We start from the raw sequence: 27,630 nt of genomic DNA, 5'->3' as shown, positions 1-27,630 counted from the left end.
GGTTTCTTATTGGAGAGACAAATCTGCTGACTTTGGATAAACAATGGAAAGCAAAGGCTGTGTTACATAAGCTGCCTTTTCATCAGCTGTTGTAGGCATGACAAAGAGCGTGTGTCGGAACAATAAAGGAGAATGAAAAGGAGAATCTTGTTCTGGGAGCATTAAGCTAACTTAAACAAAACAAAAACCCCACCTTGATGCTTTCCTTCCCTCGCTCTCATCCCTTAAGCTCTCCATCATTTAGGCGCAAATTGGTGCAAGAATGGAAAAGGGACTGTTGACTGGTAGGAGAAAGTGGAGGAACTGATGTCTCTTGAGAAGCTTTGCAGATAAAGTGAAAGGGGAAAGAAGAAATTTCTTGGGAGTTGTGCGAAGGAGAAGCCGCCTGAGAAAGATGCCACTGAATTGCTCTTCCCCATCTCTTTCAGGGCCTGATACTCCTTGGTGAGGCGCCTCCCTCTGACCCTTTATTAGGTGACTCATCCCACACTCTTAGTGCTGACGTCAAGCCGGAGCCCGGGATTGACAGACTGGTAAGTGCTGAGGGTGCTATAAGAGCTGGCCAGGCTCTTGCTCCTTCCAGTCCCCTGTTCCTCTGCTAGCATTATATCGCTCTGTCTACTTCAGTCATTCTCTTTGCTTTAACAGATCCTTTGTTTGTACACTGTGCAGGGGGGAAAACTATCCTGCATGCAGAGAAACAGAAGTAGGCAGGCTTTGGCTGTAGGGTGTGTGTGTGTGTGTGTGTGTGTGTGTGTGTGTCTGTCTGTCTGTCCTGTCTGTCTGTCTGTCTGTCTGTCTGTCTGTCTGTCTGTCTGTCTGTCTCCTGCTCTGTTGTTTTTGACCCAGCATTCAGGAAAATACCAATATGCATACTTTGCGTATCTATATAGAGAACTGCAGGAGCAGCCAAAATTTTGCAGGTACAGTGGTACCTCGGTTTACATACGCTTCAGGTTACATACGCTTTAGGTTACAGACTCCACTGACCCAGAAATATTACCTCAGGTTAAGAACTTTGCTTCAGGATGAGAACAGAAATTGTGCAGCAGCGGCAGTGGGAGGCCCCATTAGCTAAAGTGGTGCTTCAGGTTAAGAACAGTTTCAGGTTAAGAGGAGACCTCCAGAATGAATTAAGTTCTTAACCCGAGGTACCACTGTACAAGTTTGCTGAGCCCAGAGCAGCACAGACTTCCAACATGGGGAGAAGCATGAAGCCACTGGGTTCCATGCATGTTCCCAGGTGACTTTGCCCTGTCTGCTGCTCCTTGTTCAGTACCTTCTCCCTATCCACAGATCTGTGCACGGAAGCTATTTCCATATGCAGAATACGTTCACTGCTTGCAAAACGTGGGAAAGACCAGTACATATTTCTGGGTATTTTGAAGGCATAGGCAAAAGAAATTCCAGGGAAGGTTTTGAAGGGAAGTTCAAAAGCTAACAAACCCAAAGCACATGAGAAAATCCAGAAATCTCCAGGGTTCACTAATAGACTCTCAGTTTCAGATATGATTTTTCCCTTCCTCTTAAAACCAGGGTTGTGGAAGCTGTGGCCTTCCATACGTTGCTAAACTACAACTTCCATAATCCCTGTCATTGGGCCATGCTGGCTGGGACCTGTGGGGCTGGAGTCCAACCACAGGTTGGCCCACCCCTTCTTCAGACTCTGTAGGTAGTGCAGATGGTAGACCTGCCCTGAGAATTTCATTGATGTTTTGTGGAAGTTCCGTCTCCGTTTTTCTTTCGTTGCCCACTGTTAGATTGTTGACTGAAACCAGATTTTCCAAGGAGTAGGCACATTTCCTTAAGCAAGGATCAAGAACCTTTTTCAGTCCAGGGGTCACATTCCCTTCCGAGCAACCTGGGGGGGGCGTGTGATGCTAGAGGCAAATGTGGGCAGAGCAGCAAATATTACCTTCATACAGTAGTAGGCCAGTTTCTGCTCAGATAACCAAGCACCCCTCTCTATTCTCCATCTAGTTCAGGGTTTCCCAAACTTGGGTCTCTGGCTGTTTTTGGACTACAACTCCCATCATCCCTAGCTAGCCAGGACCAGTGGTTAGGGATGATGGGAATTGTAGTCCAAAAACAGCTGCAGTCCCAGGTTTGGGAAACACTGATCTAGTTAATCAAGAGGCATTAAGGACACATTCCAGTTAGGTGGAACCACTCATTGAAAGCAGCAAAGAAGAGCCAGCTGAGAAGCAGAAGGCCTGAGGGCCTGTAGGGCTGCACTTGACTGCTGGGCCCGAGGTTCTCCACCCCATCCCCTAAAGCTTCCTCTTTTCTGGAATTTTATGGCTCCGAACAAGTGAATAATAACCCATTTCCAAGTGGGCATGAACGGCTGTGTTTCTGTGACTCATATTTTCCACTTGTGGCTGCGCAGTGTCAACAAGAAGTTGGACACACACATTTCCCAGGATTTGTGCATGATTGTGAGCTCAGCGTTACATTTTACTGCATCACAGGGCCAGAGGCAGTTTTCAAAATTCCAGGGCATAGGAATCAAACTTCTATTTGTTTGTTTTAATGTTTTAGAATTTCTGTTTCTCCTTCCTGCATAAACGAGGTCATTAAAAACCATATTTACGTTCACAGCAGAGCCAGTGGTATATAACAGTAGATAGAACCATCTACAGTGTTAGTGTAACTAGGCAGTTTAAACGGCAGTGCAATTGACAAGAAAGAAGCAGCGAACTCTTGGAGCCAGAAGCACATTTATAGGACCAGTGTGGCGCCAGGAATGGGCAGGGAAATTGTATCCCACCTTTTCAGCTGTTGGCTCAAGAGTTCTTCAGCACGCTCCAAACTTGCTCTTAGCCAGGCCTAGACTGACCCAGATTCAGAGATGCAAGAGGTGTTTCAGTTCAGTCTTTGGACGGAAATGTCAAGATTCCTAGGTGCTTTCATTTAAGCATGTGAATGACCCAGGAACCCAAGACCTTCCCAGCCATTCTGCATAGGAGTTCATAGCACTTGCAAGCAAGCAAATGCTGTGACAATTACGCTCTCTGAACTTATTGTGGGGGGGGGGAGCACTCTGGTGTGTGTGGCATGGCCCATAGTCCAGTGGGGAGAGCATGTGCTTGGCATGCATACAGGCCCCAGGTTCATTCCCTGGCATTTGGGGTAGCAGAGCTGGGAGAGGCCTCTGCTTGAGGCCACAAAGAGGCCTTGCTAGTCAGAGCAGATGAAAATATTTTTTTATATACCCGCATTTCAGCTCCAGTACAAGGTGGCTTTTTATTTCCTAGCCTGGGAAAAGGTGGCAGGTGCTATGATAGGACCTCTCAGCTACATTTGCCCAGGCAGTTTGTAGGATGGTAACCGTCCACCTCTTTCCTTAGAGCGGACAGCAGTGATTGGCAAAGGGGTGTTGCTAATTGTGTGCTTCTGATCGCAGGCCATTAACATGCAGGTTGTCATTCGCACAATAATACAGAATGCTAAGTACAAATGCAGGGCAGACTGCAGACTGTATTTGGCAGTGGAGCTGGATGTAATATACAGTTTTCTTAATCTGACAGTGCCGCTCTCCACTCTGGAGAAACGTGGGCCGGCCCTTGAAATGCCTCTGAGATCCCTGGCTAGCAACTCATGTTCACATTACCGGGTGATAGGGGCCACCCCCAACCCCGCAGTCTGCTGTTTTAGGAGTCTAAGGGGGAGGCATGCTTCAGCTAAAAATTATAAGTTGGGAGGGTAGATTTCATTAAGGGCCCCCCTGACACACACACACACACACACACACACACACACCAGTAATTGGAGGACTACTGCCTGCAATACAGCTATATAAAGGGAGAAGGAGCTGCTTTATACAGAGTTGACTTGTTGACCCTTATTTAAACCAGTGGTCCTCTATATGGTGTTGGACCTGCTTTCATCAGCCTAGCCAAATGTCAGAGGTGATGTCCAGCAATATCTGGAGGGAAGTTCCCCAGCTCTGGTTTAAATTCTTTGTGCTTGTTACCTACGTAAGAATCTTTTAAAATGTGTGAAAATAAAAGGAAAAGTAACACACTTTTACTTCTAAGCTGAGATGTGCAATCTCAGGATCAGCTTCAAGAGGGTTACATTTTTTTCCTAGGAAATTGCAGGCTGGGTTGCGATATGTCATGGGATGTGTGCATTGATACCTTCTAAGATGCCCTCAGCTGTGCAAGGCACCTTCTGTAAGAAAGCGACTGATCACATGATGAATAATAGAAAGCTAGACACTGAAAACAGGCAAACCTGCCTTGCTGCCTTTTGTTCCAAAGAAAACCTTCGCTTTTTAAGAGCATTTGTAAAGGTTGAAGGAAATTCTTCTTGGGCATCCCTGAGTCAGTGGGGTTTGAAGTCGCCAGCCCGTGTTCCAGCCTGTTATGTTCTGTGTTGTTTAAGAGGCAGAAATGCAGAAGTTGCAAAGACAATAATCTAAATGCCAAATAACTCTGGGTGATTTTTGCTGCCATGGCATGTCAAGAGAACCAGGAGAAAAACGATATGTTGGCTATTTTGGAATTGTACAACTTTTGACACATTTCCTCCCCCCCCCTTCCTTCTCTACCCATAGGGCACATGCCTCTCCCATTCGTCAGAGAACCTTTGTTCATCCGTTGGCAATACCCCAGAGTCCCTACCTGCCAAAACTTGTGGAGTGCCGAGACCGGTCAATGGAGTTATTAACACGTAAGGCTCTTGCAGAGTGCATCCCCCAACCCCAAAGGGAGGGGGAGAATTGAGATGATAATATATGCTCTAACATTTATGCTCCTCAGTGGGCATCCTCGGTTATGAATTTGCCTCCTGATGTACTGCAGCTTGTGTGTGAGTCAAAATCTTCCTGAAGTGTATAGCATTTATTCCGCACCGGTTTATACCTTTCCGAGAAACGTTGCACAGTCCAAATAGAACAGTTTATAGCATTTGTTCCCAGCACCAGTCTGTACCTTTCCTAGAAACATTAACACAGCCCACGTTTACAGCTTTTGTTCAGTGCCAGTTCATACCTTTCTTAGAAATGCTATGCAGGCCAGGTATAATACTTTGGAGACAAGCAAATGGAGCCAGGGTATTCTTAAGGGCTTAGAGAGGAAGATTGGCATGGAAGGGAGTTGGGGAGGGGGAGAGAGAAAGGTTCTGTTGTGAAAGAGGACAGTGCTGCCCCAGGCACAGCTTTGACTCAAGGAGGGGCAAAGCTATAGCAGGAAAGAGGAGCACAGCAGGGGTGTGCGAGAGAAGTGTGGGCTTCTGCAGAGGAAAGAGCAAGAGGTTGAAGGTAGGAAGGGCAGGTGGGAGAGGAGAGGCAAAGGGAAGGGTCATGGCTATGAGGGCATATGAGGGCATATTTTGCATGCAAAACCCACATTGTTGAGGCTCCAGCATCTCCAGGTAAAGCTGTGAAATGGCTGAAGATCTGCTGCCTGTCAGTGAAGGCCAGCAGGGAGTGTCATTTTAGGGGGTGAAACTTAATTCTTGCAAATTTTATTCAGCGAAGTGTCTTCAAATATGTTTCTGGGTGTGAGGAATTCAAATCTGCTTTTATTTTTTGTGATCAGATAACATTTAGCTTGGTAAGTCTATGCTCAATGAAGAAGCACATAAACTGCTTTTGGAAAACAGAATGCTATGTTGTCGTCGTTAGCAACAACAAATATATCTGCAAGTTCTTGGCAATCATTTTTAATGATTTCTGTGCAGTTTTACACACATTTTACCTACAAAGCAAAACTAAATTATATTGTTTTAACAAAAATACATTTTGAATTCCCAAGTCATGTTACAACTTTTTAGCACCCCTCATTGGGGGAATTTGAAAGTTGAAAAATTCAACATACCCTAGTAGGCCAGCCTTTATCAATCTTGTGCTCGCCAGGTGCTATTTTTGGACTACAATTCCCATAAACCCTGACTAGTGGCCATGCTAACTGGGGCTGGTGGGAGTTGTAGTCCCAGTACCACCTGCCGGGCACCAGGTTGGGGTGGACATTGTTGAGCTAAGGAGACCCAGTGCTCTGCCTTGGCAAGAGACTCCTTCCTGCGTTTCTGACAGAGCTGGAGAACCTTAGCTTGCCAAGAGCAGAATATTATCCTAGGACATTAAAGTCTGGGTCTCAGTTCCTCATTACGTGGATTTGCTTTCTGTTTTAAAACAACAGGGATTTGGAAACGTTTCACTCATAGCGGGGTTGTGGTCAAGCGGTAGAGACACCTAACACTCTGCTTTTTCCCCTTCTTTGGCAGTCTACAGCCAGGCTTGACAGAGCACGCTCAGGGAGACAGCTCAGACGCCGATGAGTTGTTGCGCAAAAAGCAGAGGCTAAACGTGGCTTCTTCAGTGGCTGATGGAACCTGTGTAGCAGCCCGCACTCGCCCTGTCCTCAGCTGCAAGAAGAGGCGGCTTGTTCGACCCAGCAGCCTGGTGCCACTCTCCAAAAAGGTCAGTGTGGAAAAAGATGGGTGTGTCGCCTCTTGTCTTTCACTTGGTGGCGGGAATCTGGTTTTGGTGATTTGGAGTGGCAGGGGAGAGGAACGACAGCAGGAAGCAAAAAAAGAACGCAGGATGGATCCATGCGAGAATTTGCCCATGTTGCATTTTGATATCGGTAACCATCTCGCTGTAAAGTATGTGCTCCGGGCCTCTGTGATGTGCAGATAAAGCAAAGGTTGTCAAACTTGGTGGTGGCAGTGAGACTCTGATAAGGCCTCCTCATTCATTGCTTTTCCTTCTTAGGTGCAGGGTGTGGGTGGATGGGAATGGAGAGAGTGCCCTTTGCTGTCTTGGCCTGATGACTGGTCAAATGGGCAAGGAGGGGCTTTCCGCTCCCTTGGCTATGTCTAAAAATAAAATAAAAATTCAGTACCAAGTTTATCCAGATTATTTTTAAAATAGCACCCCACCTTGAATTTTAAGAACTCTGCAAATACTGCTACTTTAAACAGATCTCACGTGTATGTGCTGCTTTCTATGTTTGCTCATTACAGCAAAGCGGGACAAGGAGCTATATTGAAACCATATTTCCTGACCTATACTGATTTTATGGGGCCCCTCTAATTTTCACTGTTTCTCCAGATAGAGACTGCATGCTTCATGCCTGCCTTTATTCGCTCTCTGATGCTAGGAAATGAGTGAAGGTGGCTTTCTGCAAGAGCATAAAAACCAGGACTTTCTTATTTTCTGCTTTCATTCTTGTATTGCTATTTTAATAAGGCTTTGTTACATGTTGTGAACTGATTTGATCAGATGGTCTAATGCTACCTTGAGAAAGTACTGTATTTTCAAGGACTCTTAACAAACACAAGAAATAAAAAGGTTAAACCTTTGAAAAGTTGTTAATATGGGTCCATGATGTTGTCATGGAGATTTAGGAGAAGCAATCCTCCCGCCCCAGTTAAGGATTGGTGGTGGTGAAGTAGTCTGGAGTTGCAGCCTCTCACACAGCCTCCTATACTCTTGCATAACAATGGTTCTTTAATTAGAATCACTCACTAGACAGGTTAAACTGGCTTCGGTGTCCTTCACAGAGGCAAAGAGCAGCGGTCCAGGATGCCCTGCCTTAACGTTTGAGAGTCTCCTAAGCCCAAAGTGTGCCTGGAGATGAAATTGATGAATTTAGTTTGCCAGAATTGATGAGATTGGATTAGGCCCTGCCATCTCTTAAGGGATAATCTAGGGTGTATGCTGAGCAGGAAATGAGCAGGTGCTTGGCTCTCTTGTGTCTGAAAACATTCCAATAGCCAGCGTGGCACAGTGGTTAAGAACGTTGGCCTAGGACCCGAGAGACCTGGGTTCAAATCCCCGCTTGGCTTTGAAGCGACTAGCTGGCCTACCTCACACGGATGAAACGGGGGGTGGGGGGTGTCAAATGGAGGACAGGTGGGGTACAAGCATAACAAATGAAATGAAAACGACCGTCCCCGTCTTGTGCCCAGGTCCATCGCAACAGCATGGGGCGGTGCAGCTGCGACGTGAACCCCCTGTGCGCCCTCTGTGGCACTCGGAGCTTGGTGCCTCCGGAAATCCAGTACGAAGCCCCCTTGATGGAGCGCCTCTCCCAGCTGGACTCCTGCATCCACCCGGTTCTTTCATTCCCAGACGGTAAGCAAGCCATGTGCAGTTAAAAGGGCGCCATATTTAAATGTTGGTAGTGGGGAAAGAGGACGACATTGGGATTACCCCCCAATTCACCCTCCTTCCTGCTTAATTTGGGAAACTCTATCCAGGTTGCAAGAGAAGCATTCATTTTGTATATTCAGAAGAGGTTGGCTGGCTGCCTGGTATTGTGATCCCTTGAAAGTGGAAGCTGTGATGTGCCATGGATGATAGTGGGTCACGGGTTTGTGTGTGTGTGTGTGTTTTTTGCCTGTCCTTTTGAGCCAACAGATAGGCACGCAGCCCACCTGGGTTGCAGAGCACAACCCCCCTTTATTTTTTTGGATGGGAGAGGCCTAGTGAATGGCATTTGTGATTTTGGCTCTCCCGCGGTGCTGAGCTGCTTTGGCACCGATTTCCGGGCATTCCTGACCTAGTTTGCTGATGGCTTCTTTGCTGCATGGCATGCATGCTCTGCTGGAGCAGCCGTAGGTATCATTTGAACAGTTAGGCAAAGCAGGCGTCTTGTTTCCCTCTTCCCTCCGCTGGGCTCTCTCGCCCCACCGTACGAGTCGGTTCGTCAGAGGTTCTGCCCTCGTCTGGATGAATTGGTATCCGACTGGAAATTTCCAGATGACGTAATAACATCATAACAACCTTGGTGAGAGGGGATGTTAATGAGGGCTTTGAAAACTGCTAGGAGAGCGCCCTCTGCGGGCCCTGGGGAGACCTGCTGCTGCTGCTGCTGCTCAGAAGCACTTGGCTAGATAGAGAGGAACTTGTCTGTTCTCCCTTTCTCTCCCTCTGTCGGCAGGTCACGATGCCGTTTTGGCGCATTCAGATGCTGGCTGGCAGTGCAGCAGGGAGCTTGAGGAAGAGTAAACTTAGACGGTTGCGTTTTCAGCTGGGCTTGGCAGATCAGAGAGAATTACTTGACTTAATCAGCAATGCGCTTGCTTGTACCTATTCATAAAATCCTTGCACCCCCGCAGTGCAAAACCCTTGGATACCTGTATATCCAACAGCTTGCATCTTGCCCCCTCCCCTTGTTTCTCAGCACACAGCCGTAATTGCCAGCTTGTTATGGATACACTTGCTCTCCCCCCCCCCTTTCATCCTGGCACCTAAGCGTCTTTCTATTAATATCTCCAACTCACACCCTTTCTTCACCTGCTGTCTCGTTGCCCAACTGGCCTTTCTCCCTTAAGCCTCTGCCCTTGACCTCTGTGCCAGACTAGCAGCCTCTGCTTCAGCCTTCTCTGCTGGGTCCTGAGGAGGGACTGCGTGCTACTTGGAAAGCCTGGATAGCTCAGTTGGTTACAGTGTGGTGCTGGTAACACTGAGATTGCAGGTTTGATCCCTGAATGGGCCAACTGCATATTCCTGCATTGCAGGGGGTTGGAATGGATGACCCTCAGGGTCCCTTCCAACACTACAATCTATGAAATTCCCTTTCTTTGTATTTCATGGTATCTATGCAAATATATACAGGGGTCCTCCATCAGGCTCCCTGTATCAAGGGTCAGAGGGGTTGAAAAACTGTCTTATGACACAACTCCTTCCAAAATAAGTAAATTCAGCTTGCAGCAGTCATTCCTACTCACTTAGGAGCAGGGGTAGCCAGCAGATGTTTTCGGACTATAGCTCCCATCATTCTAGACCATGCTGACTGGGGCTGATGTGAGTTGGAGTCCGTCAACATCTGCAGGGTGCAAGCAGATTGAAGCAGTAGCAACACAGGGATAGAGCATCACTCAGTGGCACCGTAAGATGGCCACATGTCTCAAGCATTTGAGATCATTGCCCCTATCAGCTGGTGAGTGATCTCATTGTCTGGATTAGCGCTCCTGTTGCTCCTTACCATATGAAACAGATTGTGGGATGGAAATCATAGAGGAGTTTGAGACTAGAGAGGCCTTCCTTGTGCTCTGAGAGCCACTACTCATGCGCTCTGCCTCCTAGCCAGAAGTAGGGCAAGTTTTGAAGACACACACACACACACACACACACACACACACACTCTTGCCATTTGTTTCTTGCCCAGAACTTACAAGCACAGCAACAAAAAACATGTAGCAATAAAATCACATGAAATATGCAAACACTCAATCATAAATGAAAGCAGTGCAGCATCCCTTATCCGACAGCCCACTTGAAGAACCAAAACATTTGAAGAGATTGGTATTATCTATCTATCTATCTATCTATCTATCTATCTTTCTTGAAGAGCACTGAGTTTGTGAAGGCTGATGCAGGCTGTATAGATTATGAGCTGGTACCTTGAATTAGGCCCAGAAAATATGAAAGGTAGCCAATATAGTTGGCATAGCATTGGAGTGAAGCCACAGTTATAAATCTGGCTGCTGCAGGTCACGTCAGTCAGATACCTTCTGCAGATAATGCAGAAGATAAAAGGGGGGGGGTATCAGTGTCTAATATGGACCAAGCCCTTTGTGAGCGTCTTAAGAGGTAGAAGTTGGTAGCTCAGCAGGCACTGCAAACTCCCCTTCTTGTTCTTGAACCCCAACTTGTATCGCGAAATGTCACTTTTCCACTTTACTTTCAATGTTTTGATTTTCGAGTGAGCTGAAGTTCTGCATCTGGTTGTGTCTGAAGCAGCCCTTTTTATTTTTCAAGCAGGCCTTTTTAATTGAATTATGAAGTTACTGTTTTAGTTTCATTACACCTCTTCGAGATGACTGTGATTAAGTGTGATGTACAGATTGTTGGATTTTTAACTTTATTTATTTTTTTGCTTACTTCTGGCTTTTGGGAAGTGCAGGGGCAATACTGGTTGTCTGCAAACAGAGGGAGGGAGCTGGCTGCTACAGACACTGCCTTATTCCCCCGTAGCCTATTTCCCATACCCAGCTTGCTTTCCCCTTCATATTCCATATGTGCACTCCCCATGGCTCACTGTATGCTGGAAGCAGCATAGGTTTTGCACATGAACTCTACAAGCGCCCTTAATCTTGATTGCTTGGTGCAGAACTTGGAAGGGATCATTTTTGGCATCCATGGAACACACAGAAGCTTTAAATTGGGGCCGTATTTAGATTGAGGCAGCATGCGCCCCTTCCTGACACAGCCAGTGAGACACCCATGATCCTGTTTACCCCTGCTCTTCTCCATTAACATGTTCGTGGTTTTCTTTTGAGCAGTCTGGTGTTCTCTTATTTGAAGGAATTTCAAGCTGCCTCTGGCCAGGGCAGAAATGTCATCTCTATAGGGAGTGGTGGTAGCATTGAGATGGCATGAAGTTACCTGTTCCACTTTTTGGAAGCCATGTGCACTACTAGTTCTTTTTACAGTCTCCTGTGAGCCACCAAATGTACGTGATGATGCTTCCGTGATAAAAAAATCGCTAGCATTTTTGCAAAGCTAAGCAGGGTCTGGTATGGTTTCAGATTGGATGGGGGACCACGTGTTGAGATGCCTGCATTGCAGGGGGTTGGACTAGATGATGCTCAGGGTCCCTCCCTAACCTACGACTGTGATTTGTGATCTCTTCGACATTCAACAAGGATACCTTTTATTACATGCAAGCATGTAGCAATGCCTTCCCCTCTTGTTTTCTCCCGCAGATGTACCAATGAGCTTGCATTTCCAGAGCATGTTGAAATCCGAGCTGCAGAACAAGCCCTGCGAGAAGATCAAGCCTCCCAAAAGGCTCACGCTGAAGCATCGGCCCTCCATGCCTCCCACCAGTTTACCTGACTCCGTGCGCAAGGACCGCCACAAGCTGGTTAACACCTTCTTAGCTGCAGCCAGTAAGTGTCCTCTTGTTGATTGATGTGCGTTGGCAAGAACTACCCAAATGGGTCCTGCTTGTGTCCCACAGCAGAGGGAGCTGCATGCATGGCTTCGTGTGAACCCAGGGCTCTGCCTTGGAACTGGTTTTCATGGACAGCCCGGGAATGTGTGAAATAGAAAACAAGGGAGGGTCTTTGAGCATGTGCAAACTACTTTCCCTTTCCCTAAACAATCAGCAGGCAGGCTCCCCAAATCTCTGAATTTAGGCTGGGCTTCCAGATTAGAGGACCCCCGAAAAAAATCTCTCTTTCTCAGTAATCAGCCTCTAGCAATGTGTCCAGTTTCACATAAGCTGGCTGTGTAGCCTTAGTATGTGGGTGTTTTTTTTAAGGTTGACAAAGCATTTTGCAATGCAGTACAGCTGTAGAGAAGAGACTTCAGAATACAATTTTTAAATATTAAATACCCACTTTAAAAGACTTTTTCAGGTGTGCAGTCAGCACTAAGGCCATGGGACAACAAAGCATAGAGTTGCAGTCCGTGGGGCAGAGAAGCTTTCAGCTTTTGCCGTTTGGTTTCCAGTCCCATTGCCTGCTATGGGCTCCCTTGCCTGGCCCTGTGGAAGCCCCTGGCCCTCAGTAAGGAACAGGGAGTTTAACCTCAGTGGGTTGCTAGGAAGACGACAGGGTGGCTGAGACGGTAACCACGGTCAAGTTTATGAAGTGCTGAAGAGATTAAAAATGCAGCAGTTCTTGAAGAGCCACATGGCACAGTGGAAGGTGGTTGGAAAGAAATGGCACGTCTCAAAAGATGCAAGGGCCTCCCTTCATTCTGAGCCAAATGGCTATTCCACTTGCGCTAAGAGTGGGGAATTTGTGGCCCTCCAGGTGTTGGATTCCCAGCTCCCATTAGCTCTCGCTCGTTTGACTTGCAGTCAGGGATGATGGGAGTTGTAGTCCAGATGCACTTGGAATGTTGCAGGTTCCTCATTCCTGATCTGATCCTTTGCATAGTCTAACTTGCCACAGCTTTCAAGCAGAGGCCTTCATTCTGCTCCTTTTAAATGGCAATAGGAAGCATTGGATCCCTTCAGCAGACAGAGCCTATGTTCTACGAGGAGCAGAGCAGGTCTTTGAGGGTGTGCCTGGTCTTGAGCTGCCTGACCTGGAACAACCTTTGCCCGAACCCCACATGTGTGCTGGAGTCTGGGTGTGCTGGTCATGGTTGGCCAATGGGAAAGTCACTTTGCACATGCTTACACACACCCTTGATCTTTCATATGCCACAATGATGATTAAGTCATGGCTGCATGCCCCTGAGTGTACCAGGACAGAGTGTGTGCATATCCCTTCCACCCTTTTTGTTTGGAGGATCCCGTCTGAGCCCCGGGAGCGTTGTGCAGAGGGGATTCTGTTGAAAAGGTAGGTCATTGCTTAAAATCAAGGAGGATGCACAGCCCTGTTCTTGATTTGCCAGAATGTTTTGCTATGGTCATGCAATGCCAACGGCGACTGCCTTTTCAGACCCACTAACGAATACATCTGGTAGACCTGGGGATGGAATCCGAATGATGCTGGACTCCTGACTCCCATCATCCCGGCCCATAAGCCGTGCTGGCTGGGGGTGGCGGGTGCTGGAGTCCTGCGACAAATGGGAGGGCCTCAAGTTCTCCTGCATCTGTTAGTAAACAGTTCCAAAAATGTGGGCCACAAATGAGCTCTCAAGAATGGAAGCTGCTGGGCCTTTCAAAGCCATTGTAAGGCTTGGCTGTGTCTAAGGACATTGGTCTGCACTGTGTAGCTAGGCTTGCAAATCTCCTTTTCTTTCAGTGGATGCTCACCTTCCCCTCTGCCCACCCACCCTCCTGCCCCTCCAGCACTGCAGCCACACCGAACACGCTGGCTGAGAAGCACCCTGCCTCTCTTCCTTCCCTTGAACGGGTCGAGACAGGCAGCTATGAGCAGTGCAGCTGCGTTTGCACTGTGCCCGCAAGACGAACTAGGCTGCATCACGGGGAAAGAATAGACCTGTTTGGGTCGTCACTCAGCTGCTGGCTTGGTGTGAGCTCCTGGGGTCTTGTCTGGAGCTGTGCAGCAGGGCACCCGCCCGCCTCTTTTTGTGTGTGTGTGTCGGCTGCGCCCTGCGGGCCAGGAGAGAGAGGTGAAAGCAGGGCGTTTTCATGGCTCTCTTTCTGTTCCACTCCTCAGCTTGCTCGCATCACAAAACCGAGCCAGACAAGGCACACAGGCAGCCCTTAGGCGATCTAAGGGCTGCCCCCAAGGCCGAGAGAGCGCCAGAGCGCTCGCTTATCCTGACTCCAGTTCATGAGAAAAAGCGATTGCGGGACAGCTCCTCCGAGAGAAGCGAAGGTAGGCTGGCCACAGCCAGGTCTTTCCGGGGAGAGCTTGGGTTTCGCATTCCTGTTCTCGTCCTCCCCTCCAGCTTCGGAGAAGGGTGCTTGCTGCTTCTGGGGAATTAAAGGGGGCACATAGTGTCAGATGCTGCAGTCTGTCTTCTTGTGCACTTTTTTTTTTTAAAAAAGGAGGAAGTCATTAAAACTTCCTCCTTCAGGGAAGTAAGTCCTGCCCAATGAGTTTCTTCTCTTTTTCTCTCTAGTGTGCTCTCTGGTTCCTTTTGGTACGGATTGCTTGATTACAGGTTGCTGCAAAGCTTTGCAATGATGGTGATGATAATAGGCACTGTTTGATTCACCTCCTCCTCTCCTCCTCCTCCTCTCTTTGTGCTTCCTTCCCGCACAGTATTGAAGCACCATGCAGATATCGGAGGCCCGAGCTACCTCTCCAGCAACATGGCCTCCGTGGCCCACAGCCCCATTGTGCGGCAGCTGTCCACCTCCTCGGAAAACTCCATCCCTTCTGCCAGCACGAGCTCGCTGGGAGCCTCCAGTGCATCTGTAAGTACCTCCCAGGAGTCCGTCCCCCATCATAGTGCATTAAAGCAAAGCCTTGTGGTCATCATTGTGATACTTGCCCCTTTACTAAGCAATGCACTTTGCAGAGTGTAAGACAGGCATAGGCAAACTCGGCCCTCCTGATGTTTTGGGACTACAACTCCCATCACCCCCCCCCCAGCTAACAGGACCAGTGGTCAGGGATGATGGGAGTTGTAGTCCCCAAACATCTGGAGGGCCGAGTCTGCCTATGCCTGGTGTAAGAGGAGAGGTGCCTGCCCCAAATGACCTTCCAGCTGAATTTGACAGAGAGGAATCGACAAAGGAAGGGGAGGGAAGCCTGAGTCAGGGTAAACAGGGAAGTAGTATGTGCTGTTTCAGTTGCAATTTCTTGAGCTGGCTTTCTGGCTGAGCTGCAGCAGGGCCCCAGGGGTTGGGAAATGAGTGTCCCTCCCAGTGCTACTAGACTCCCAACTCCCATCAGACCCAGCCAACACGGTCAGTGATCAAGATGTTGTAGTTCAGCAACATCTTCATAGAGAGGGACGGACACATTCCCTGCTTGTATGGCATGGGAGCTAAGCTTTTGTGCCAGAGTTTTCACACGAAAGGTGGGTTTTGTGGTTCTCCCTGCTTGAACTCCTTACTCTTACGAGGGGTAGGCCTGAGGTTCAGTCTCCCACTTAGCTTTTGGAGCCTGGGGCCAGCTGTTGGGCCAAGTCAGTCTGGTTGCTCAGGCATCAGTTTCCGGAGTGAAGTTGATAAGTGCGACAGAATAGACATAGGCTGTGTTCAAGAAATGGTGTTGAGTCTGCAGCAGACGATGGAAGGCACTTTAGCAAAGGGGGTGGGGTTCTAAGACTGGTGAGGCTTGGGCTCACGAATGAGGGGAGGGCGCCCCCTTTTCAAAGGGTTTTTGGGTGTGCCGTTGCTACTCTATCCACGAGGGAGGTGCTTGTGCCTTGAGGCAGCCGCACAGGAGAATGGAAAGTTGATCCTGTTGGACTAAGAGCAGAAGAACTTCATGCAAGGAAACCTCAGTATCTGTTGAACTGTTAAAAAAAACCAAATCCAGTACTAAAAACAGGGCCCTCGAGGAAGGCCAAGATGTAAAAATCTAAATAAGCCAGAGGTATTAAATAAATTTGTTCATTCTAACTCATTCAGTAAGAAGAGCAGAGTCTTCCATTTCACATGTTGCCACATGATCATGCTATTTGGGATTTTATACCACCCCTTAAAAAAAATGAGGAGAGGGGATTAAAAAGAGATACAAGAGGGAGACTACTGAACCCATTGAGAAGTTTGTACCTCCTCCCTGATTGGCTCTTACTACTTCATACTTCATTGGACCTTTCAGGTGCCTAAATAACAGAGGGGCCCACTGATGTACATCCAGTGACTTTGGCTTAAGCCAATCAGTGCCAGGATTTCTCTGTGTGTAACAATCCTATTCTCCTACATTACAGGGCTATAATGAGGCCAGTTAAATACCCTAGATTATGCAGCAGCACCCCTCCCAACTAATCACCTCGCCTCAATCATCTTGTGATTAAAGGGTAGTTTTAACAACAGTAGATGTTTGTATTCAGGTTTCATCCACCTTTTTTCACACTGAGGGTGGGAAGGAGAGCATTGAGACGATGGTAAATTGCGGCAGCTATTTGTTTTTGTTTGGTTTTGCTTGTCTATAATCTGTCCCACCGCAAGGGCTTGGGTACAAATGTGGAAGGTTTTTTTTAAAAAAAAAAAACCTACAAAGACTTGGGTTCTAGTTTCCTGGTATAGCCATGACCCTTTTTCTAGATGGCTTTTGGGCAAGATAACCACTCCTTGGATTGTTGCGATTCTGAGATAAGATCCGAACAGACTGCGGTCTGCCCCGTGTCTTTAGGGACAGGGAAGGAGGAAAAGCTGTAGATTCTCAGCTCTTAAGTGAAGAGGATAAAATAACCCAGCGGCAATAGAACAGGCCTTGAAATTCTGCGCGTGGGGCGGTGGTGGTGGGGTCTTGGAATCCTGGTCAACCCCCCTGAAAAACAGCTGAAGTGCAAAGGGGGTACACACAGCAAGCCATGCCAGTACTTTGGAAAGCTGTTTAGGAATGAAGCTAGGGAAGAGTGGGAGCTGTGGGGAAGCTGCCAGGAATGCCTCCCTATATGCCTTTGCTGTAAAAAAAGATATTTTTTCTTGCTTTTTTTTTTTAAAGCACACATTAGTGCACGGAAAATGTTTTTTGAAGCTCGCAGTGGCGTCTCAGGGAAGAAGCGGCACCCCCAGGTGTGCAAGGCATGTGCTGCTAAGATAATGCATAAAACTGGCGAGGGTGAGATGTGCTGAATACCTAAAAAGCCCTTTGTTGCTATGGATATTCAGGAAGACGTGTCGGAGAACATTCACAAATGTTGGGATTCAAGGAGAGGGCGACTTGTGCTTGGAGGAGGGTAGGCATTTTTAGAAGCGCACGGTGTTCAGGCTTGGTTGCATCTCTGCGCTTTAGTCGTTGAGAAAGACTGAAATGGGCGTGGCCCTGTGCCTGGCAGGTACCCAATCAGAAAGTTCAGAAAGGCCAAAAAGGCTTCCCTCCCCCAAATCAATTATCCCTCTCTCTCTCGAGTCATGGATGGGGAACCAGTTCAGATGTTCTTGGTCTCTTGCTTCAGGCAGCTAACATGACTGATAGTCTTGGCCTTGGGAGTTGGAGAGCCAAAGATTCCCCATGCCTTCTGCTGGCAGAATTTATTCTCAAACACCCCCAGAACTTTGATAATGTCCTGTGCACACTGCTATGAGACAGGCAAAAAGAATTCTAGATATTGGAAAGGGTGTAATAATTCTCTCTGTGTTAACACTTAACAACAGTAGGCCCAGGTAATCCTTCCCATGGGATTGTCTTTGCTTGAGAGGTAGTTGAGAGGTACAGCAACTACTCCCTCCTCCACCCACCTTCCTTCTGCTACATGCTCGCTCTTCCAAGTGTAGTAAGGCGCCACTCTGCTGCCTTAGTCGGTCAGCTTTCAGAAATCACTGCAGGGCTGTTAATGCTTTCTGCACATGCAAGGAATTCCAATGTATTCCAACCAAATGCCCTTCCTTGTGGGTCATTTTGTGGCTGTGAATTTCTTGGGCTGGCGGCGATGGCAGCTGTGCTATTGCCTCACAGGGTGACATACACTGGGGTGAGAAAAGGCAGGAATCAGGAGCTCTGAGCTTTCCAGGGTTGCTGACTCTTAATGACCTCTCATTCCCCCCCGCCTTGAATATTTAAACCAATTGATCCTAGGATCCTTGCAGTTGGGTAAAACAGATTCACAAGCATGGGCGCCTGAACTTGAGTTGGGGAGAGAGAAACGCACAAGTGGCAACATAATTCTCCATTGTGGAGAAGACTTGAGTGTGTGGGTATCTAAAGGCAGCAGCCCAAATTCCCTGGATGAAGGTATACTAAATAAGGAAATGAGAAGATGCACAGTCTCCATAGAATGAGCTTGACAGGGAAATGGCCTCTGGGGCTTGGTTTGAAGGTTGGTGGCACAAAACAAACCACCCTGGAGTGTTTTTGGTGAGGGACAAGACTCCATCTCTTTGGGCAGCCACCTGGCCTTGCGCCATCACTAGGCAGAGTTAACACCGAAAAGGGGGCCTCACCTTACTTGCTTCGTGCAGCTCCCTGCTCTTGGAAGTGCTTCCTCCTCCTCCTCCTCCTCCTCCTCTTCCCCCTTCCCTGAGCATTTTTCTTTTTGTGTTTTGCAGCAGCAGCAGCCGCGGAGAAGGAGAGGCGAAAGCTCTTTCGATATTAACAACATTGTCATCCCTATGTCTGTGGCTGCGACGACCCGCGTAGAGAAACTGCAGTACAAAGAAATCCTCACGCCGAGGTATGCGCAGGGACGCCGTTTCCCCCTTGCTCTCCTCCAGGTCACAGGAGGGGAGGGCCCTAGACCCACAAGGACACAAGTGTGCAAAAGTTAGGTTTTCCCCATCGTGAGAAAGGGAGGGACATTGACGGTGGTCCCCAAAAGCCCCATATTTCTTGCCTGGCTGTACAAAGTGCCCAGAGTATTGAGGATGGCCACCCATTCTCCGGTTGACTGACTTCTCTGCTGACCTGTGTTGCAGCTGGCGCGTGGTGGATATCGGTGGCCTGAAGGTGAACCCCGATGAAGACAACGAAGAGGTAATCCAAATGGTTCTCCTCGTTGGCCTCTGTGCAGTTGATTCTCCCTCCCCACCCCTACAATATTTCATTATGTGTTACATATTTTCCTATTGTATTCCACTCTAGGATTGGTTTTAATGAAAGACTGGTTATAGATTAACCAAAATAAAGTAATAAAATAAATAGGCCCCTCTGGAGCTTCTGTGCCCAGGGCCACATTCCGTGTAAGCAGTTTCCACCAAAGGAGCATGGCAAAACCCGCCCTGTGGGTGACTTTCTGGCGTAAAGCGAGCACATAATGCACACAGTGCTCCTCCTAAGTCAGAGCTCTCTTCTTGGGCGGCTCAGTACCGGTGTGTCTCTCAGTTTCGAATATCCACTGCAAGGGGGAGCACCTGCCTTAGACATTCGCTGCATTGATATGAACATAAGGCCAAGTTGTACCTCCTCTGTGGTGGCTGGTGCTTTTTCGGCGGAAGTACTAGGTAAAGTCCAATTACATAGCCGCCAGTTTAGTCTGACTTGCCTTGCCTCCCCACCCCCCTGGTTTGCCTTGTGTTCTTTGCACTGAAATGAACGGGGTGGAGTAACATAATGACAGTGTAACGTACGTAATAAACTACATAAATTTCACCACAGCAGAGAGCGAGACAAGTAACTGTTTCGAAAGATGAACTGCAGCAGAATGAAAACAATGCTGCATGCAGTGAATACTGGCGGGTTGGCAAACAATTCCTTCTTGCAAGGAGAAAGCAGCCTTGCCTTAATCTTCGACTGCCATCCTTGAAGTGGCTTTTTATGTAGCCACAAAACCTACAGTGTGATTTATTTAATATGCCTTTGTAGAGTCTGGAAGGAACTGAACAGGCAGCGCAGCTCTCTTAGCCTTCAGCTTAGGCATTCATTGCTTAATGCAATGACACTGTGTTTGGCAGATGGCGTGATCGTTTTATGGTTGGAAAGTTACCCACGTGCGGGATTTTGCCCCCAGGTGGCGCATATTTAACCTCATCCTAAGAAACTGAACATTCTTCAGGATATCTGACCTCTTCTAGGTCTACTCATGTGAGGCCTGTATCATGCAGGCTTTCTTTACTGAATAGCAGCTGGTTTTTAAAAACCATGTGATGGCATTTTGTGGTTGTCAGTTACTTTAGGAACTCAGCCTCTTGTCTTCCAAGTTCCTTGCATGTACAGTCTGATTCCTGGAGAAGATGAGGGAAAATCTTAACTCCTGTTATAGGGAAGGAACAAGATAAAGCCCAATGCCTCCCAGGTTTCTCTTCCTGATGAAGAAATGTTTGAGAATATTCATGCAGTGAGGACATACCTTTTGTCTGCGGCAAAAAAATAAAAATTGCCCCCTCATTTATTCTCTGATTTCGCCACTGCATTCTGCTCTTTGCCAAAATAAAAACCAACAATCCAAATGAATTAACGCAATACAATATTTAAAAAGAGAAAAATGGGAAGGCACCAAATACCAGGGAAGGGGAGAGCATCCAGGCGCAGAGAAATATTGGAGCCCAAAACATTTTAAATGTTCTGGACTCCAGCTGCAGACTTCTCTCCACCCCCTGTTCCCTGCAACATAAGCGAACAAGGACGTATGTTGTAAAGACATTTCATATATGGAATCTGACCACCTTTGGATCAAAATTTTGTTTCATTTCCAAAAGTTGTCTGACAATTGAAAACAGCAGCTTTCTGAAGTTTGGGTTTGGTATGTGGAATAACTGAGTAGAGGGGGGGTATCATTCATTCACTCTTTCATTCCAAATTAAATAAATTAAAACTTACTGTGCTCCTTGCCCTATATAAGTACCGTCCCAGGTAGAATACTGATGTTCATTGCAAGAAGGCCGTTCCAGCCTCTCACTGCCAGGATACGGATAAAAAGCACACCTGAGAGACCTAAATCAGTTTTCAGAACTGGAGGAGGGTCTTTCTGCTGCAGCAAAGCTCATCACCTCCTAAAATGGTGTCTTGCTGTGTATGACTGTTTCCTGATCAAACTCTGGGGCTTGTTGCATGGGCAAAGTGAGTTTTGAATTGGAACAAATGAGCCCTCGCCCAACTTCTCTTGCCTCAAATGTGTGCTCACCGAAACTAGTGGGATTGTCTGAATTGTCCCTTCCAGCTGCTCATGGATAGAAAATTAAGGGTGGAAGAGCAGAGAACAGCTGCTGTGCCTGGACACCTTTATGGTGTGCCAGGTGGTGTTTTGTACAGCCTCCTTCATTGAAACCAGAGAGGCTTTGGAGACTATCTCAGTGCTAACCTCACATGATTTCTCTTCCAGATAGAGGATCTGTCTGACTCAGCCTTTGCCACTCTCCACGCCAAGTGTGAGGAGTCAGAACGGGCAAGGTGGCTTTGGAGCACAACTGTGCCGCCTCAGCGGCGGGGCAGCAGGTAAGGCTAGCTGCTGTTTCAGCACCACAGTGCCTAGAAATACCTCCAAATATCTAAAAGGCTGTCATGGGGGAGGATGGAGCAAGCTTGTTTTCTCCTTCTCTGCAGCCTAGAATCTGAGATCGAAACACCAGGAAGAACTTTCTGAAAGTAAGAGCTGTTCTGACAGTGGAGCAGACTGCCTTGGAAGCTGGTGGGTTCTCCTTCCTTGGAGGTTTCTGAGCAGAGGCTGGATGACCATCTCTCATGGATGCTTCAGTTGAGATTCCTGCATTCTGAGGGGTTGGACTAGACAACCCTCAGGGTCCCTTCCAACTCTTTGATTCTGTGATTCTGGGTTCCAGCAGATGCTCAGAGTTGGCCAGCCTCCAGTAAAGGAGAATGCCAGCACCACTCAAAGGCTTTTTAGAACTTGACAGGTCAAAGACAACACCCACAATGCTAGCCAGCAGACAGGAAGGAAACAGGACAGGGGCTGAAACACTCTGAGGTGGCTCAGTTGTGAGTGCAACCTCTGGGTTGTGTGCAGGTCACTCCTACCCTGATTGGATACTGGCCATTGTTTACCACTCCATTTGAACCGCAACTTGCTTTGGAAACCAGGGTTTGATCCTGATAACCAGTCCTTGTTTGCAGAAGAATGCTTAACTGTATCTTGCCCATTTGAACAAAACAAACCTATGGTTTGTCTCAAACGAGGAAATGAGAAGGGGAACTGCCACACCCAAAAGGAAGGACAGAGTGCCTGAGCCCTAGGCTTGGGCACCTAATTACAAACCACAATTTGGAAGCAAAATCTGAACTACCCCTCTACATAACTTGGTTCCAGTAATCACCCTGTAAGGTTTTGAGTACATGGCTTATTCTTTTCATTGTGAATTTGCAGAGTTTAGCTCTTTAGGGGGTTGGACCAGATGACCCTCCCTTCCAACTCTGCAGTTCTGTGATTCTACAAGCCCAAATGCCGTGGTGGTGGGCAACTTACTTTCAGTGTTCCTCTGTATTGCCACACAGGCGGTGTCTGTCTTGAGTGTGGCGATGTTCTGGTATTTGCTTGTGGGAAGAAGATATAAGGCACCAATGGTCTGAGGCTAGAAAGAGGGGCTGCCTTCAGGAACTGTGGTTCATTCAGAGCCTGGTTGAGGAACCTGCAGCCCTTTAGAGGTTTTTAAGACTCCAGCTCCCATCATCCCAGACCATTTAATGGACCATCCTGACTGGGGCTGATGGGAGTTTGGATCCAACAATATTTGGAAGGTCACAACCTCCTCTTTCCTGGCCTAGAACATGGCACCTAGGTTATTAACAGGCACTGGCAACTAACATTATTTGCCTGGGATTGGCGGCACAACAGTTCTGCGAGTTTTGCACTTTTACAGGCATGCATGGCTTGTGGCATTTAACAAAGTAGACGTGTGCAGGAGGTTACAATGTGGACTTCAACACAAGGAATACAGTAGAAAGATGAGGGAGTCAGACTGCAGCATGGCTAGACGGGGGACAGACAGGACAGGTGTTTCATTACAGTTAAATTAGCTTGGGTTTGGGCACAGTAGGGCAGGGGTGAGGAAATGGATCTCGCCAGAGCTGGAAGGTGTCAATCTTCTGCGGGACTCTTGCTCCAGGTAGACAAGACTGTTTGAATTGGGAATTTGTTTAGCTCCTGATCCTTGTACAGCCACAACTTGAATTTAAGCCACAACTGCAAAGGAAGAATCGGAAACTTTTTCTTTTGGATTTGGTGCGTTTCTGTTGCACTGCTTTTGGAAGCAGCACAGTAGCGAAAAGTACCAAATTCAAACAGTGCTGCATTTAACCTGCGTCTCCCAAGGGATTGCTCCGTCGCGGCTTGCATTTGGTGCTGCGTTTGAAGCTGCAGCACCAAACCTGTCCCTGTACCTGACACCGGATGACGGACAGATCTGTGTGGCTTGGCACAAACAGCCCAGCAGACCAAAGGGCCTCATTAGACTCCCCAACTGCAGGTGCCTCACTTCTGGAGGAGAACCTGAAGACGAAGGAATTGTGCCAGAGGCAGCGGGTTGTAGGAGGGATTTGAAGGCTGTTCCGATGGGACAGCAGGGGAGAAAGGGCAGAGCCCTTTGAGGGAGTTGGAGACCTGAGGGTGAAGGCAGGGATCTGTCAGGGTATGAGAGAGGTGGCAGCAGTTGAGGAAGGACATGTCAGACTTGGAGAAGAAGGGGCTTGTCTTCATCCACCTGCTCTCCTGGCCCTTTCCCAACACTGCAGCTGTGCTCTGCTTGAAACTAATCTGGATTGAGTGAGGTGGGAGGGCATACTATTGGGTGGGTTCTGGTGGCCTTTCGAATGTAAGCCATTGGGAACGCGTGGCTTTCAACATGTGATGCTGGCACCTTCCTTTTTTAAAGCAGAGGGGGGAAAAGAAATGCATTGTCGTCATTCCAGGTCTTACAGATCCACAGATGGACGGACAACGCCGCAGCTGGGGAACCCCTCGACCCCGCAACCAGCATCACCCGATGTTGGCAACTGCTACGCGCATTCTGATGTCTCCCACACCCACTCGCCACGCAGCCCCATCAGCCCAGACATGTTCTCTGGTCCCCACACCCCTCTGTCCCGGGACTCCATGCGGCATCTGTCCAGTGAGGACACACGATGTTCCACACCGGAATCTGGCCTTGATGAACAGGTGGGTGGTGGGTTTCTTTGTGGCTTTGCTTAGCATTCCAGGTGGTAATATTAATTAGTTGTGTTGACAGACAAGTAATGTCTACTGTGAAGAAGGCAATCTCTCTTCCCCGCCCTCCAATAACGGGTTTCCAGGGCACCTGTAGTTAAAGTGGGGTTTTACTTTCTGGACAGAAAGCAGGGCCCCCTTCCCCAGTCCATCTGTGTGCAAAAACTGTCTTAACAAAAGCACTGGACGCAATATCTCAGTGGACCTGCTATCAGTCTGTGCCAGGGGCCTTCTGGTGTTAGACTTAACTCTCTTTCGCATCAGCCAGCTTGGCCAATCTCTGGAGGGCCACAGCTTCCATCCCTTGTTTATGCTGATAATGGAACAACCTTCCCCAGCCAGGGTTACCACATGTTTTGGACAACAGCTCTCAGCCCCAGCTAATATGGCCAATGGGGAATAATGGTAGAACATCTTCAGGGTACCAGAAGGGTCTACCAGACACTTCTGAACCAAGATGGGCCAGGAGGAGATAGGAGTGCTTAGTTGCAGACAAGAGCATATGAGATGTAGTGGGCATAACTGAAGCCTGGTGGAGTGGAGCACAGCAGTGTGGAATACAGCTATCCTGCTAGATAAAAACAATTTAGGAAAGATGTATAGGAAGTGGTCTGGTTCCAGGTGTTGGCGAGGGGTGCCTCAGTCAAGACACTTAACTCCCATCCTTTGAGAAGGTTGCAAGGATGTTGTTGCACGTTTCTTGGAAGAAGAGCAGGTTGCTGTCAGTGCCTGAAGATTCAGGGATGGAGGATTTAGGTTAAATATTGGGAAGATTTGTGTATGGGAATAGAATTATACATTGCCCAGGGAAGTTGGGGGATACCTCCTGGAGATTTCCAATAAAAATTTGGACAAGGCAACGACTCTATCAAGGTCCCAATTCAGTGTTGGTTCTAACTGTCCCAACTCCCGTTCAGTTCCCAACCAGGCAACATGTTTCTCAGAAACGCCTCAATTAATATTGCCGTACAGATTTCTGTAGTGAACTGTGTGTCTGGGACTTAGCTACAGAGATAATGGTTTGATGTATTCTAAAGGGTGTGCAGATCAATGTTGAAACCCCCCTGACCAGTCTTGGTTGGTTTTCAGACTGTACAGCCCTGGGAACGACGCCACTTCCCACTGTCCTACAACCCCAAGACAGAGTGCGAGGACCAGTTGGATCCGCACGACCGGGCCTCACGGTCCACACGGCGCACCTCCGGCAGCAAGCCTTCCCGGGAAACAGACGGAGCTCCCACCTCGCCCACCCTCGCTTGCCTCAAGAGCCGGAATCCAGGGGCCGTGGCCACAGTTCAGCGGCCGACCCACAGATAAGAGATGGACAGGAAGATGAGAGCAAAAAGCAATCCACCAAACTAACTCTTGGCATTAAAGCTTCTGAAATCTGCGTTTGATATTCAAACATCCTGCCGGGAATTTTCACAGTTTTTAGTGAATTTAAGGAGTTTAGAAACTGTTTTATTTTTCTTTCTTTCTTTCCATGTTTCCTTGTCACGCACACCTTTTATCCAGTGCTGTGTGGTCTAATGAGGAGAGCAAACTTGTCTCCCTTTTCCCATGCTTTAGGTGTACACTCCACAAACAGGAGGGTGAAGCTGGCCAAGTGACCCCTGGAATTGGTTCTCTGGTGAAAGGCTTTTCTTTCTTTCTCCTTTTTTCTTTTTCTTCTGTTCGGTGTCTGTTCTCCTCACCTTACCACCATCACTGTGCCCCTCCCCCAGGATTTTAGTGGAGTGAAATTAGTGGTGAAAAGTGACGTCTTCTGAGTACAACTTCCCTCACTATCTGTTTCTGCTCTTGGGCCGCAGTGGCACTAGAATGCACTTGCAATGCAAACTCTCCCTGAAGCTGCACCCAAAAGAGATGGCTTCCCACCTTGTGGGCTAGAAGAAGAAGCTCTTCCCCTCCAGTTCCTTCACCCTGTGTTACATTTATTAATCCATTCTGCTGTTTGTTGCTGCTTTTCAGACCATCTCTCCATGTTAAAAGATTTGTACAAGAAAAGGCAATTTCCTATCAGTACCTGGATGTGATTTTATTTTTTTAATCAGTTTTATTCAGCTCATACTGTGCTGCTTAATCCCTCCCCAAGTAGCAAGTTAGGAGCAGGGGGAAGGCTGTCAGCCCATCTAGAATTTTTTTTGGGGGGGGGGTATCATTCTCTTCAGTATTCCCTTTTTAATTTTGCACTTTGCCCATTAGTCTGAAAGTTGCAGTAGGTTGTGTTTCTTCTGCTGCTCAGTTGCAATACAGTAGTGTTAAGCCTTAAAATACTGAGAGGGATGTCAGCAGGATTCAGGAACTTGCCACCCCAGATTCACAAGCCATATTTTAGCAAGTGTCGTAAAATTCATTGTTTTCCCCCACCCTATATAGAAATATATGGTCTATGCATTGCTTGAGATTACATCTTATATTTTAAGCTATGTTTGAGTATCTAAATTGTTTTCAACTTTTTTTTTTCTGGAGAAAGATAGGACTTTGTTTTTCACCACTACTGCTTAACTCCACTTCCACACACCCCTTAGTTCAAAAGTAAACTTCTCTGTCAAGTTTTCTTTCCTCTTTCTCATAACTTCTTGGGCTGGCTATTGACAAGCTCAACAGGTTTGAAAATTTTAAAAATCACTTTGTTTTGTTTTTTAATTTAAAGAGGCCGTTCACATCACATCCCCAGTGGCTCCCAGATTCTGCACACCGATCCATCTGTAATGTTTTTCTGACCCCTAGCGGTGTGGCTGTTGGTCCCTGTCCTGTTGTTAGCATTGCGCCTGTCTTCTGTATTAATCACATCACCAAAAAAGGAAAAAAATACATTTTTTCTCATTTTGTAATCGTAACGAAATAGTAGCTAAACTGCTTAATGGTTGGGGTTTTTTCACAATTTTCAACATTACCTAATGTTTTTGGTTCTGTTCTAGTTAATTTCTTTTTAAGAAGAGGAAAAACCCAATGCTACCATATCCCTCTGCATTAAGTGCTTTTCTATTTATAAGGTTGAAAATTCTGAATAACCCTCTTAGCGTTATAAAGGAAAAATCCAGAAAAAAAACCACCTTGTATTTTGTAAATATTTCTTTTCCTGCTTCAAGCTGTGTAATGTCCTTGTTATATAGAAACGCTTTTCTTCAGAGAAGCTGATCTTTGTTTAATGTCTTGATTCTGTTGGCCAAAGCACAAATGTGTGCTTATAAAAAAAAAAAAGATTAAAAAAATTAAAAAGTTAAGAAAACTGTGTGCTAAATCTCTTCTTTGGGAAATAACAGTTGGATGAGTGCTATTATTAGTGAGGATGCAGAGGTATCGATTGAAATTATCAAGGAATAAAAGCAAGCAATGGCTTTAAGAATAAACTTTTAAATCATTTTTAAAATTTCTTTTTTGAAACTAGCATTTTCAAAGACAGGCTTTCTCCCAGAATATAATAAATGGTGGTAGCTATGGTGCTGAGGTGGGTACCTTTCTGCCTAGTCCAGCAGCCTGGTTAGGATGCAAGCAGCTTTTTTTGTGATGCTCATTACTGCCGCATGATTCCTGGAGAGTTACCCAAGGGTGAATACAGCCCTCAATACAAAAAGGTCTTGCCA

At 47.3% G+C, this 27,630-nt stretch overlaps 1 protein-coding gene across 22 annotated transcripts in view; it reads left to right on the top strand.

Moving 5' to 3' along the window:
- Positions 1-27,275, top strand: part of KANSL1 (KAT8 regulatory NSL complex subunit 1) — a 150,303-nt gene extending 123,028 nt beyond the window's left edge. For 5 of the 22 annotated variants that reach the window (XM_083471618.1, XM_083471599.1, XM_083471600.1 and 2 more), the window contains 12 exons: positions 429-533; positions 4,562-4,677; positions 6,232-6,427; positions 7,921-8,086; positions 11,665-11,850; positions 14,041-14,202; positions 14,593-14,747; positions 18,498-18,622; positions 18,864-18,921; positions 21,206-21,318; positions 23,746-23,992; positions 25,130-27,275. In XM_083471618.1, coding sequence (XP_083327744.1) covers positions 429-533; positions 4,562-4,677; positions 6,232-6,427; positions 7,921-8,086; positions 11,665-11,850; positions 14,041-14,202; positions 14,593-14,747; positions 18,498-18,622; positions 18,864-18,921; positions 21,206-21,318; positions 23,746-23,992; positions 25,130-25,357 — 1,857 coding nt within the window. In that variant the 3' untranslated portion in view covers positions 25,358-27,275. Of the gene's footprint in view, positions 1-428; positions 534-4,561; positions 4,678-6,231; positions 6,428-7,920; positions 8,087-11,664; positions 11,851-14,040; positions 14,203-14,592; positions 14,748-18,494; positions 18,623-18,863; positions 18,922-21,205; positions 21,319-23,745; positions 23,993-25,129 lie in introns of all 22 variants that reach the window. The other 17 variants (XM_083471613.1, XM_083471615.1, XM_083471609.1 and 14 more) reach the window with 6 other exon arrangements.
- The last annotated feature ends 355 nt before the right edge of the window (positions 27,276-27,630 follow it).

Source organism: Podarcis liolepis (genome assembly GCF_965112155.1).
Source record: "Podarcis liolepis genome assembly, chromosome: 13".
Classification (NCBI taxonomy): domain Eukaryota; kingdom Metazoa; phylum Chordata; class Lepidosauria; order Squamata; family Lacertidae; genus Podarcis; species Podarcis liolepis.
Note: the sequence above shows the minus strand (reverse complement) of the source record. Positions and strands in the feature narration are given on the sequence as shown.